We start from the raw sequence: 13,596 nt of genomic DNA, 5'->3' as shown, positions 1-13,596 counted from the left end.
TGCTTTAAAGCATCCAAGGATCGTTTAACACTTCTTCTGGGAGGAAATGCTTCAGGTGACATGAAATTAAAGCCCCTACTTGTGTATCACTCAGAAAATCCAAGGGCTCTCAAGGGCTATGCCAAGTCTAATCTACATGTGATTTGGCGTTCAAATAAGAAGGCTTGGATGACTATGAACCTTTTCCAAGACTGGTTCACTAACTATTTTTGCCCTGCTGTAGAAAGATATAATGCCAGGCGTAACATATCTAATAAAGCATTGCTCCTCTTAGACAATGCACCAAGCCACCCAGTAAATTTAAATGATCTTTCTGATAATGTGAGAGTGGAGTACATCCCCAAGAACACAACTTCCTTGCTCCAGCCAATGGATCAAGGTGTGATAGCTAACTTTAAGGCCTAAAAAAATTCCGTAGGAACGCATCTCTAGTTTTATAATGGAAGTCAATGGGAAAATAGGTTTCGCGTTACGGAATTTTGCGATACGGTCAATTTTCCAGGGACGGAACCCTTCCGTTTTTCTTACATCTTTTTCTTTATTTTATCATTTATAAAGAATAAAATTTATTTTTGGAAAAATTTATTTCCCCGTTTTACCCCGCGTGGGGGGTACGGCCAGCACCACCCTAGCCCAGGGCATAGGGGTTAAACACCTTGCAAACAGTTCTTCATTAAACTGTAGGTGCGCGTGATCCAGGTATATGCTGATAACCACAAGGAAAACGAAAACACGAAGTTCCCAAGCGCTTTCGTGTAATTCACATCTTCAGGGGTGAGCACAGTCTGTACTCACCCTTGAAGATGTGAATTACACGAAAGCGCTTGGGAACTTCGAGTTTTCTTTTTCCTTGTGGTATATATATATATATATATATATATATATATATATATATATATATATATATATATATATATATATATATATATATATATATATATATATATATATATATATATATATATATATATATATATATATATATATATATATATATATATATAATGGTTGTCATCAAACCCCTTCATCAGTTACAGTCTGGTTTAATACTGTACATTCCTCCTTCACATACAATGGTTCAGTAAACTCCTCCTCCATATGTTGGATCAATACACTCCTCTTTCACATAAATTGTTTCAATAAGCTCCTCATTCACATATCTTGGTTCAAGAAACTCTTCCTTTACACACACTGGCTCAGTACACTCTTCTGTCTCACACACTGGCTCAGGAAACTCTTCCTTTACAAACACTGGCTCAGGAAACTCTTCCTTAACGTGCACTGGGTCAATACATTCTTCCTTCAAATAAATTGCTTCATTCCTCACTAAACATGATGTGTCATTTATCTCCTTTGCATTTCCTTCAAGCTGTTTATGTACTGGAAACACCAGCTGATGTGGCTTCTCATATGAATGAAAAAACTTCATGTGTGTCTTCAATTGCTGAGCAGAGGAGTAAATTCCTTCACATATATCACAGTGGAACATCCTCTTTTCCACAGTAACATCAGCATCTCGGTCATGTTCCACAGACACATTAGACACTGAAGCCTCAGATGAAACATTGTGAGGCTTAACAATTCTGTGTGAACGAAGTCTCTTTTGGATAGGTATAGCTTCTTCATCTCCGGGTATTGATTGGTTCCCGCTGACAGCACCCTGTGAAGGGAAAAGTAACATCATATCTGTATATTCTGTGCAACAACATAATAATCATTAAAACTGTCTTGTATAGGCCATGATACTCAAAATACAATCAACCGCACAACAAAATTTGTAAAATGGCCACCATGCTTTTGAATAGTTTAAAGTCTATTATAATAAGGACTCTCTAATACACACAGTATTTTGTTATGTCCTTGTATCAAATTTAGATTTTTCTACTCAATTTACTTTGAGAAAAAAAATAATAAATAAATCATGTTGAACGTAGTCATGTAGGAATAAACTTGATTATGGCACAAACCCACATATTCCTGTTACATTACAGTACTGTACCATTTTCTCATGATTTGAGTTTCCCAATACAGGGTATATAAATCTCTTAATTTATGCAAAGTACTGTATACACATTATTTTTTATAACTTTCTTCAACACTTAACCCTTCCTACTAATACATGACACACACACTACAGTACTTAGCTAACAATTATAAGAGCCAAAGTGACCCCTTTAACACAGTTAAGTACTGTACTTGTGTCTGCAATATTCAATTATCAACTCAGTTAGGAATGGTTAACTTCCAACTGACTTTTAATGTCACTTACAAGTTCCAATATGCAGTTAAAAAAAAAAATATCTGCGCTACTTTTATCGCTGTTCATGAGAAATACTGTGCTGTACAACATAATTAACAATCCAAGACAAATGCCATCACAGAGTTGAGATCAAATGGATAATATACAGCGTCTGGCTGTTCTTTAGAAACAACATTGAGTACCGGGTAATTCTGGCTTCAACCTTCCAATAGTTTTAAGAAAAATTTTCATTATAAAGTGATAAGACAAAAATGAGAGAGAAAACAAATGTGTACTGTATAGCTACAGCACACAGCAGCCTATAGGCTTTACCATTTTTTTTAATACAGGTGCTCCTCTACTTACGAACGAGTTACGTTCCTGAGGCTTGTTTGTAAGTCCAACTTTACTCTTCTAGATACCAAACATATTGTAAAAAATGAAAAGATTATGGATATTTAGTACAGCTATACCCTTTAATACAGCCTTAAAACCTGGCTCACTCTTCTCCTCTTAGGTAATGTTTGTTCTATCTGGAATTTTTTTCTAAATAATCCAGTCTCATCCACATTAAAACACCTGTTCTGGCAGGTAACCCCCTCAGTGATGATGTTTGTATCTCTGAAAGTTTGTAAGTTGAACGTTCTTAAGTAGAGGAGCAACTATATATAAAAACTATGTAGTATTGAAATTTAAGACATACACAAAATATTATTTACGGAACTTTAAAGGAGGGTGAATTTTGCTTCACAGGATATCCTTAAGACAGGAGGCATGTGTTCTATTCACTCAGCCACTGCACTCCTTGACAGGAGGAGGAATAAATAAATGAGAGAGAAGTAAAATGTGTACATTTGTAATTTGCTCTTGCTTTTGGCCATCTTGCATCAAGTGGGAAAACTTTTTAAAATTCACTCCTTACATTTTCACCATTCAAGCTCCTCTTGCACTGTGGGTTCACTGAAGTAGCGGTATTATCAGAGTATTCAAGGTGTCGAGTTGGGTTTACATTCTTGTTGTCAAAAGGAGCTGAAGGATTACCTGCAAAGATGAAAATCAACAGAATATGATGCATAAAATCTGCCAGGAGGTTGGGTAACCTTACCCACATGTTGCCGAATGCTAAGCACAGTACTGTACTGTATACAGTGGTCCCTCGGTTAACGAATGGTTCGATTAACAAAATACCTCCCATAAGGATCTTCAATTTGGTTAACGAACAAAACTTCAATTAACGAAATCATTATGACAAACACGTTTTGTTGTGAGCATCAGCTGATCAGCTGATGGGCTAGTCTGCCAATTCAGTAATCTGTTCTATGTTTACATTCGTGTCCTGTGGAGTAAATATCACGAAAGTTGTGCTCTTTAATATTTTTGCATTTTTTTATATTAAAAATATTAGTCATTTTAAAATTTTGTTAACATATTGATAATACAGCTCCTCCCTGACTTACAACCTACTCGACTTACGACCACCCGGACATACGACCGCCTCAGTCGTACCAAAATTTTGTCAAATTAGGTATTTTCGAGTCCCAACGTTACTGATTGCGCTGTGTACTGACAAAATTTTAGTTTGTAATTCACTTTAAAATGGCTGGCAAGCTTAAAAGTGAGAGTTTTGTGGATCTGAGAAGAAAAAGAGACACCCATTTTAGATTTTCTATGTATTATTTAAGCATTTTCGACTTACGACCATTTCAACTTACGACCTGGATTTGGGTCCCTAAGCCCGTCGTAAGTCGGGGAGGAGCTGTATATGCAGTACAGGGAACTAGTTCTTTGTGCGCCCATCAGCCACTTGACTCATTCACCAGGCGTCAGTGTGGCTTTGTTTACAGTGGAGTGAACATCGATTTTGTTGGTGTCTTGAATATTTTTGCATTTTTACATTAAAATTATTGGTCATTCTGAAATTTAGTTAACATATTGATAATATATAGCACAGTGCAGTGTTGATTTAAATAAAATAATCTTGAATTACACCTAGTGAACTTAAAATTTTATTGGTGAAATTACTGCATCAAGCATGGGTCCCCTGAAAGGTGATTTCTCCTCCATCCCCACTTCCTTCTCTTCTCCCTTCTCCTCCACCCCCACTTCTAATTCCCATCATCATCAACCAGGAACCTTCTACATACACACCTTAAAGTAAGTGTACTGTACTGCATTTTTTTTTTACTTTGTATGTACTTATCTGTGAGCTGTAACCAATTACCCAATATCCCATTGAAACAATGGATTTGGTTAACGAAAGACTCTGTGGAACGAATTGTGTTCGTTAACCGAGGGACCACTGTGCCAGGTACAGGTATATATTAAATGCAGTTAAAGGATGAAGGATACATTTAAAGTGGGAGGGATGGACATGCTAGTGATCCAAGTTTCTCTCAACTGGCTCTACTGTATTACAAAATGCTTTTTTGGATCAAACCCTTATTTATACCTTAGCATCGCTACAGAGTGATCTGAGAATCAGAAGTCAGCTATCAAAAAAGGAGGATACATAAAAACTTAAAGTGCTATGCAATTTGCACCCCAATGGAAGCCCTAAAAAATGGGTAGCACTGAGGAGTTCAGTTATTTTCTTGGAGATTTTCTCTTGGATGTTTCATAAATACTAAATCTTGCACAGAAGAATGCCTTAACAGCTACTACAGTACTATATATGGTACATGACTTATCAGAGATAAAATGAACCAACCTAACCAATTTACAGTAGTATCACCAATGAATCATTAATGGAGCGGTAGCTGGTAAGTTTTTTAAAGTGTTCTCATGGTTGACATAAAGAATCCCAGATATGAAAGTGGAGGTATTGGCATTGCCGTGAGTGGTTGTAGATCAGTGTTTGGGACGGGAAAAATTTTAAGATCATCACAATGCAAATGGCTAATCCTCCACACTTTATAACATTTTCATGTGGTAAGAAAGCATTTTCTTTAAAGATTAAATTCCTTAAGTTGCTGGTTAACATGAGATACTCTTGTCAAGTATTAACAAAAATAATCACTGGCTCACTGATAATTAAGTGATTTGAACAAACCCTGACATCCTCTAAGTTCTTTCCTGTGAAGCTTTGGTTTCATTGGTTAAACCACAGCTTTCACTATCTAGGACTACCCGGTACCCCCTCACAGTTCTGCCCCTGGTTCTTTAGCTCTGCTGGCCAGAGATGGTACTGATTAAGAATAGCAACGAATTGGAATTGAAGTTAAAATTTTTTTAAAAATTAAGTGAAATGAATTGGAATTGATGTGATGAATTGATGTTAATTTATGTTATATCCAATAAAATGTGTTCACTGACGAGGCCAACTTATTATTGATACCAGTACCGGTATTTTTTCAAAGTTTGTTCAACATATCTAATGTGTGAAACCAGTTTCACACTTGAATTTTTCAAAGTGCTACAGTAAACCCTCGAAGATCCGGACAAAAATTTTGGGGCTTTTGGGATAAGAAGCCTCCTAGAGGTTTTCCCTAAGAAACATTCCCAAACCAGAGCAAAGAACATTTTAGGCCAGTGGATACTGCTTGACCCATTAGTTGCTTGGACACAGGTGCCCGAGGACGTGGGAAACATAAACAGATTTGACAATTGTTGTTTTTGGAAATATTATTTCATTCACTCTAGTAATGATACAATGTTTCTTCTTATGTTATCATAGGTAAATGCATGGTTTATAAACTGTAATTTGTTTATCACTACATTAGTAATGTATTTTTGGTGTTTAGGTTTTGTTTTCAAGTTACGGACATCAGCCATCATGTCCACTATAATGTATGAAAATCATCCTTTGTATGTGGGGTTTGGAGATCCTTAACAGTAAGCTTATGTTCTAGTTCTTGGTCAAGAGAACTTTTTGAAGATTTATTCATCATCCTTTCATTGTCAAAAAGATACGAGATTATTGTTTAATCATACTGCAGCAATTCTTCCATCGAGCTACCCCTAGCACGCGCTACTTCTATGACACGTTTCTGGTAGCCGCGACCCTTTGTTTTAGGCAACTTTCCAGTGGCTTTTCCTGATTTAGTTTGTGTATGCTCTTCCCACACTTTTTGCCATGTATATTGGTAAAGTTTAAGAATGTGAAGAGAAAATTAGGGTACAGTTCATGCACATGAACACCCTCCCAGCCAATGGACTATTATGAAATTTCTATCTTTGAAGCATTGTTGTTGTTTTTTTTGTTTTTACGGGAATTAGCCCGCCCGGGCACAGGTCAAACGACCCACAACGGGGCCTGGGGGGCGAAAAAAAAGAACAATGTTTTTTGTTAGCAGTTCTCTCGCTCTCCTTCCCCATTCTTAGCTTTCTTCATCTCGTCTTTTTATTTTTTTATTTTTAGCAAATATCACAAATACTACTCACCCCCCGGCGCTTGATTGACGGGGGAATGTGGAGGCTTCTGGTGGGTGAAGTTGGTGGGGGTTGGTAGGGGGGCTGATGGCTGTGCATATTTTCCTCACCCGTCAAGACACTCTAACAGTTCAACTAAGGAGCCTCGTTGGTTTGGGTCATGGTTGGTGGCGCAGACCAGCCATCCTCGTACATCTTGGTGGAGGCGGCTCAGCTTTTCATGCAGAAGATACTGCATGAGGCGACCGATGCTGTAGACGTCGGCCTGGTGGGTGAGTTGACTGCTTTTGACCACCTCAGGGGCCATGTGGAAGGGTGCCATTGTTCCTGGGGGAAATGGTAGGCATCCCCCGACCTGGACAGCTAAACCAAAGTCAATGAGAGTAGTTTGGATCCCCTGGGCAGTCTTTTGGATACAAATGTTATTGATTTTAATATCATTGTGCACCCATCCCCGAGCCCTCATCTCAGTCAGTGTCCAGCTGACCTGTTGTACGATCTGGAGGCGCTCTGAGAAGGTGCAGTTGTGAGTGTCTAAGTAGGTGTCCAAGGACTTCCCGGCGAACTTTGTGATTAAAGCGGGCTTCCAGGGACAAACCCCGACCACCTTCTGTAGACCTGGGACACCCTGCAAGGCGGACAGAGCTTGGATTTCCCCGTAGAGACTCTCGATGTCAGGACCATCCTCTGGCACGAGCTTGATGACCCAGTAGCTTTTTGAGACCTCAACACTGTAACATGTGCCAAAAGCCCCGCTACCCAAAAGCTTACAGCAGGTTGGGTCGGCTACCAGTTCATAGAGCTGAGCTCCAAACACGTTGACGCCGTATCCCTCGCAGGCATCCAGAAACACTCGCACAGTTTGATCTGAGATCATCTTGCGATTAGTTATATTGAAGTGTACGACCACTGAGGACCTCAATTCGAAAATCAGCTAGTAAAACATAAATACTGTACAGAATAATGAGGTTGGAACTTTGTTATACAGTAACATAGTTATGATAATACAGTATTGTAGTATAGATGATGATGTAGTGATGATGGATGTTGTTATATGTAGTGATGATGGATGTTGTTATATGTAGTGATGATGGATGATGTTATATGTAGTGATGATGGATGTTGTTATATGTAGTGATGATGGATGGTGTTATATGTAGTGATGATGGATGGTGTTATATGTAGTCATGATGGATGGTGTTATATGTAGTGATGATGGATGGTGATATATGTAGTCATGATGGATGGTGTTATATGTAGTGAAGATGGGTGGTGTTATATGTAGTGATGATGGATGCTGTTATATGTAGTGATGATGGATGATGTTATATGTAGTGATGATAGATGGTGTTATATGTAGTGATGATGGATTATGTTATATGTAGTGATGATGGATGGTGTTATATGTAGTGATGATGGATGTTGTTATATGTAGTGATGATGGATGTTGTTATATGTAGTGATGATGGATGATGTTATATGTAGTGATGATAGATGGTGTTATATGTAGTCATGATGGATGGTGTTATATGTAGTGAAGATGGGTGGTGTTATATGTAGTGATGATGGATGTTGTTATATGTAGTGATGATGGATGTTGTTATATGTAGTGATGATGGATGGTGTTATATGTAGTGATGATGGATGGTGTTATATGTAGTGATGATGGATGGTGTTATATGTAGTGATGATGGATTATGTAGTGATGATGGGTGGTGTTATGTAGTGATGATTGATGGTGTTATATGTAGTGATGATGGATGGTGTTATATGTAGTGATGATGGATGATGTTATATGTAGTGATGATGGATGTTGTTATATGTAGTGATGATGGATGATGTTATATGTAGTGATGATAGATGGTGTTATATGTAGTGATGACAGATGGTGTTATATGTAGTGATGATGGATGTTGTTATATGTAGTGATGATGGAAGGTGTTATATGTAGTGATGATGGATGTTGTTATATGTAGTGATGATGGGTGATGTTATATGTAGTGATGATGGATGGTGTTATATGTAGTGATGATGGATGGTGTTATATGAAGTGATGATGGGTGGTGTTATATGTAGTGATAATGGATGATGTTATATGTAGTGATGATGGATGTTGTTATATGTAGTGATGATGGGTGGTGTTATATGTAGTGATGATGGATGGTGTTATATGTAGTGATGATGGGTGGTGTTATATGTAGTGATGATGGATGGTGTTATACGTAGTGATGATGGATGGTGTTATATGTAGTGATGATGGGTGGTGTTATATGAAGTGATGATGGATGGTGTTATATGTAGTGATGATGGATGGTGTTATATGTAGTGATGATGGATGTTGTTATATGTAGTGATGATTTGTTGGTGTTATATGTAGTGATGATGGATGGTGTTATATGTAGTGATGATGGATGATGTTATATGTAGTGATGATGGATGGTGTTATATGTAGTGATGATGGATGGTGTTATATGTAGTGATGATGGATGGTGTTATATGTAGTGATGATGGATGATGTTATATGTAGTGATGATGGATGGTGTTATATGTAGTGCTGATGGGTGGTGTTATATGTAGTGATGAAGGGTGGTGTTATATGGCACAGTTAATATCTTGCCCACTAAATTCAGACTGACATCAGTCTACTTGCCAAATATGAAAAATATTCAAAAAGGACTTAATATAAAAAATCACGTAAAAATGTGGTTGGCATTGAACTGGAATTGAAAAGCACATGAATTTAACTGGATTTGATCAATTCTTACTTTGTCAGAATTTAAATTGAATTTAGTAAATTTGCAGTTTTGTACAACCATTGAATATCTGCATTTCTTTTTTACCAATCAGTAGTTCTGACAATTCTATGACACTTTTCTTCTATGAGGTTTTCCTTTCAAATGACTAAACATGACCTAACCTAACGTCCAAACCAGCATCTAAAGCAATTTGCGAGTGAACCGTCATTGAAGAAAAGTGTCACAGATTTGTCTGAACTATTGATAGGTTAAAAAGAAATGTAGATAATCCGTGGCTGTACGTTACTGCAATAATAACTTGAATTTGAATTGACAAAATGGAATTGACCACAGCCCTGTGCTGGGACTCTGTAATGAGCAGTTATGAAGATATGAAGAGGGAAATTGTGGGGCAAGAACATGCAAAAAGCAGACCAAACTTAACCTAACTTTGGTATTATTTTACTTTAGGACATAGCGCGCCCAAAAGTTATAAACTATTGAAACATTTAGATCTCTCTATTCTATGCATTTTGAACCCCATTTATACCTGGCAGAAATGGATAATAGCGACACAATTGAATTTAACTGATTTTACAGAGTTTTCAGTCTTTGTCTGTGAGATGTTATCGGCGCATCACGCATGCGCAATATTGACTGATATCATCCAGTAATGACCAATGATGTATCAATAGCATCACATTTGATTTTTTTTTCAAAGGAAGCATTCTGGGTACGATTTTAATTTCGTTGACCAGTCTCACAATGGCCGTGGTCGAGGTTGGTTGTCATTTGTGCCCCTACAATTATTTTAAGTTTATTGCCGAGTTTTACGAAACAGACGATCATGCTATTCAATTCTTACGTATCCCTGGTCCTTCCACTTCTAACTATGGTATTGTACTTTCAGGCATGGCACACCCCAAAGTTTTAAACAACTGAAACATTTAGGTTAATTTAAGCTAGGCCTACTGGGGTTCTGGGGGCAGAGCCACAGGCTAGGGGTTAGGTTAGGTTTTGTTAGGTTAGATGACTCGTTTTCGTTTTCTCCCCCACCTAAAACCCCAGATTTCCCAGGCTCTCCCCCATTATTGTTGGGGGGGGGGGGGGGTAAACGAGCAATTTCCGCCAAAAATGAAGGTCAGATTCGTTTAAAACACACCAAAATACACTGGAAAAACATATTGGTCAACCCCTAGGGACTCGTGTCCTAAAGTAAAAATTTACCCTAACTTTACCTATATTATCAGCTGGAGGAGGATAAAGAGAAGCCACTTGTAGGAGGAAGTGGTGCAGTATGGTCTTGTGATCCTTGTGTTGCGCTTGGAACATGTACCGAGCAAAATATTGGCTGTAATTTTCCTTTATATTGCCGGCACGAAGCACACAATTTCTGATATCCTTCCACATGCATACTAAATTTTGTGTATGGACGCCTGTATAAGGCTCGACAAAGTTCCGACTGTGGTCGACAGTTCTGTGGATGTAACCAATATCATTAAGGGTGCTGTAAGCCTCCCCAATGTCGGTATGAATAACACTACCCAACTTTACAAAGTGCAAAATTTGCTGTATGAGAGCTTCAGCACTATGGTCAGCTACTGGTATGATGAATTTCCGTTTGGAGACGGCTTCTACACCCCCCAACACCCACGCTCCAGTCTCTTCACTGTCAGGATTGCTTTTGGATTTTCCTACTTTGATTTCACCCACTTCCACTACAACATCAAGCCCTCCTATGGGTTCCTGCTGGTTACTCAACCAATGTTCACAAACCTTAGAACAGTGTTTTTTCCAGTTCACGACATTTTCGAACGATACATTCAAGTTTTCGTCAATGTAGCGCTGAGAAAAGTGTTTCCTGATAAATGCATTACAAAATAACAAATTTTTCCACGGTGCTATGTGTAACTTGCCCATCCAAGTGTCCTTATACGCAGAAACTGAATAGCCACAATTAATGAGTTTCTTTCCCTTGTTAACACTGCGCTTTTTCGTGCAATACCAAGCGTGTTTATCTTGACGGTAACTGCAGTCTGCAAAACACTTGGAACACTTATGGGAAGTAGGCAGAATACCGTGGGCCATAAAAATGTCAATGGCAGCGGCGTTATTTTGATAAACGCTTTGAATGATTTGCCATTCTGACTGGGGACACTGACACACAGAAGACATCTTGAGACTGACCAGTCAATTCATGCAACAGCTGAAAACAATGCTGGATTATGGAGCAGAGGACTGAGGACGCAACCGCAGGTGTCCCAACGCTGCTCACTGCAGGAGCATAACATAAACAGTAGTGAGTGAACGCGGGAGCGGGACTGTGGTCGCCTAATATTTTTTTTTTTTTTTTTTGCTTTAAACCTCTTCACTATTGATCGGTTCGTTAGCAGCTTGGGCGATTGGTTACGTCTCTGTAACGCAATTACTTTTACTTTTATCCTCTTCACCAATGATCGGCTCGTTAGCCGCTTGGCCGATCGGTTATGTCTTTGTTACGCACTGTTGGCAAGTATTGGGCATGCACCAGCTCCTGAATGAACCTGAACTTTTTTTTTTTTTACGGGGATTAGCCCACCCGGGCACAGGTCACTAACCCACATCGGGGCCTGGGGGGCGAAAATGTAATAATGATAATAATTATAATAATAATAATAAAGAACGATAAAGAAATACTAAATGAAAAAAAGATCAAGAGTGAGAAACAATATGTTTGTTGTGTTGTCAAGGGTAAGAGAAACAATTGAGACCCTGCAATTGTGTGTAAATGAGGCGGTGAACGGTTATAAAGTCCAGGAAAAAAAGTAAGTTTTGGCTAGGAAAAAGTCACAGGAAAAAAATGTCACACTTAAGATAATAAAACTAAAAATATTTTAAAACAGTTATTAACTGACAATACATGACTTTGTAGCGGATTCCTCCCCTACAAGCACCGAACCTCGAATTCCCCAGCGCCACCCACAGAGCGGGAGTCAACTATCTACCCACGTCTACCCAGCCTTATAAGGCCTGACACCGCTGTGACCAGCCCCCCCTGTCACTCGCATTTTATGTATGTACTCTTCTTTCTACACAGTGCCAACAGCAACCAACTCCGCGCCAGCCGTGCGGCTGCCGCTCCCGCCAGCGACCTTGGCGTCGCCTCAAGCCGCGTGCCCTTGTGGGGTACGAGTTGTTGGTTCACACTCAGGATGGGATGGAGAAAGGAAACTCACAATGTGCTCTCTGTATACATATTGTATTGGATGTACAGTGCAGCTTGGTGCTGGGAAGTGGCAGCGTGGTTACAAGCGTGATGTAGAGAGAGCTGGTTGGTGAGGATGCTCAGAGGAGGACCAGCTTGTGGGTCGCCATGCTCGCTGGCGGGAGCGAGGGCCGCCAGGCAGGAGCGGAGGTGTTGTTACTTGAAGACTGGCCGTAGGTAGTAAGAGAGGTAGGTCACCACAAGGTCAGGTCTTATATAGCGGAGGTAGGCGTGGCTTAATAGTTGACCTCCGTCATGTAAGGCGGCGCTGGTTGACCTAGACCACGAGGCATACACTGGGGAATTCGCGGGGTCAGCTACTCAGCAACAAACAGCGTTTGTAGGGGAGGTATCCACTACAGTACTCCCTCCTTCCCTCCAGGCGGTGTAGGTGACTTGTTTCGTGCAGGGTTGCATGGCACATGTGAGGCAGAACGGGCGGTGCATGCCACATGTGAGCCATAACGGCGAGGGCGTGGATGAGCCGGCCGCTAAAGGAGACAACTGTCTAGATACACAATATCTGTGGGAGTAGAGAGGAAGAAAAAGGGTGTGTGGAGGCGATGAATGTTGTGCTTCCCTCACGGCAGGTACAGAGTCGTCAGATGCGCCTGCTGGGGTGTGTGGGCGGGCCTGGGTCAGGAGCAAGGGCTGCATCAGCAGGAGTGGAGGAGAGTCCGTGACAGCAGCAAGGTGCATGACAGCAGCAGGGTGCAGGACAGTAGCAGGGAGTACCTGAAGGAGAAAAGAGGGGTGTAGGAGACTTGTTGTCTGCAGAGTTGCTTAACACATGCGAGGCAGAACGGGCGGTGCGTGCCTCATGTGAGACAACGGCGATGGCGTGATGAGCCGGTCGCTGGATACAACTGTCTAGATACACAATATCTGTGGGAGTAGAGAGGGAGAATAAGGGTGTGTGGAGGCGATGAATGTTGTGCTTCCCTCACGGCAGGTACAGAGTCGACAGATGCGCCTGCTGGGGTGTGTGGACCTGGGTCAGGAGCAGGGGC

The 13,596-nt window shown here is 40.1% G+C and overlaps 1 protein-coding gene across 2 annotated transcripts; it reads right to left on the bottom strand.

The window, feature by feature from the left end:
• Window positions 1-1,027: 1,027 nt before the first annotated feature.
• LOC121854688 lies at window positions 1,028-11,677 on the bottom strand. 2 transcript variants are annotated; one of them, XM_042349393.1, is made up of 4 exons: window positions 11,530-11,677; window positions 10,581-10,819; window positions 3,162-3,280; window positions 1,028-1,660 (listed from the first exon to the last, which is right to left on the bottom strand). In XM_042349393.1, exons 2-4 carry the CDS (start codon window positions 10,750-10,752, stop codon window positions 1,079-1,081), a joined length of 873 nt encoding a protein of 290 aa, XP_042205327.1. In that variant the 5' UTR covers window positions 10,753-10,819; window positions 11,530-11,677; the 3' UTR covers window positions 1,028-1,078. The 2 variants fall into 2 exon arrangements, with proteins under 2 accessions (XP_042205327.1, XP_042205326.1); XM_042349392.1 differs by lacking the exon at window positions 11,530-11,677 and having other exon boundaries at window positions 10,581-11,523.
• Window positions 11,678-13,596: the final 1,919 nt, after the last annotated feature.

The sequence above is a fragment of the Homarus americanus genome, unplaced genomic scaffold (assembly GCF_018991925.1).
Source record: "Homarus americanus isolate GMGI-L3 unplaced genomic scaffold, GMGI_Hamer_2.0 scaffold53233, whole genome shotgun sequence".
NCBI classification, from domain to species: Eukaryota; Metazoa; Arthropoda; class Malacostraca; order Decapoda; family Nephropidae; genus Homarus; species Homarus americanus.
The sequence above is the reverse complement of the archived record's forward strand: the minus strand, read 5'-3'. Positions and strand labels throughout refer to the sequence as shown.

Coding starts and splice junctions, on each gene's coding strand:
- LOC121854688 (XM_042349392.1), bottom strand. CDS start 11,517: ATGTCTTCTGTGTGTCAGTGTCCCCAGTCAGAATGGCAAATCATTCAA. Junction 3,281..10,580: donor TCCTCCAGCTGATAATATAG/GTAAAGTTAGGG, acceptor TCATCTTTGCAG/GTAATCCTTCAGCTCCTTTT. Junction 1,661..3,161: donor GGAGCTTGAATGGTGAAAAT/GTAAGGAGTGAA, acceptor TTCCCTTCACAG/GGTGCTGTCAGCGGGAACCA.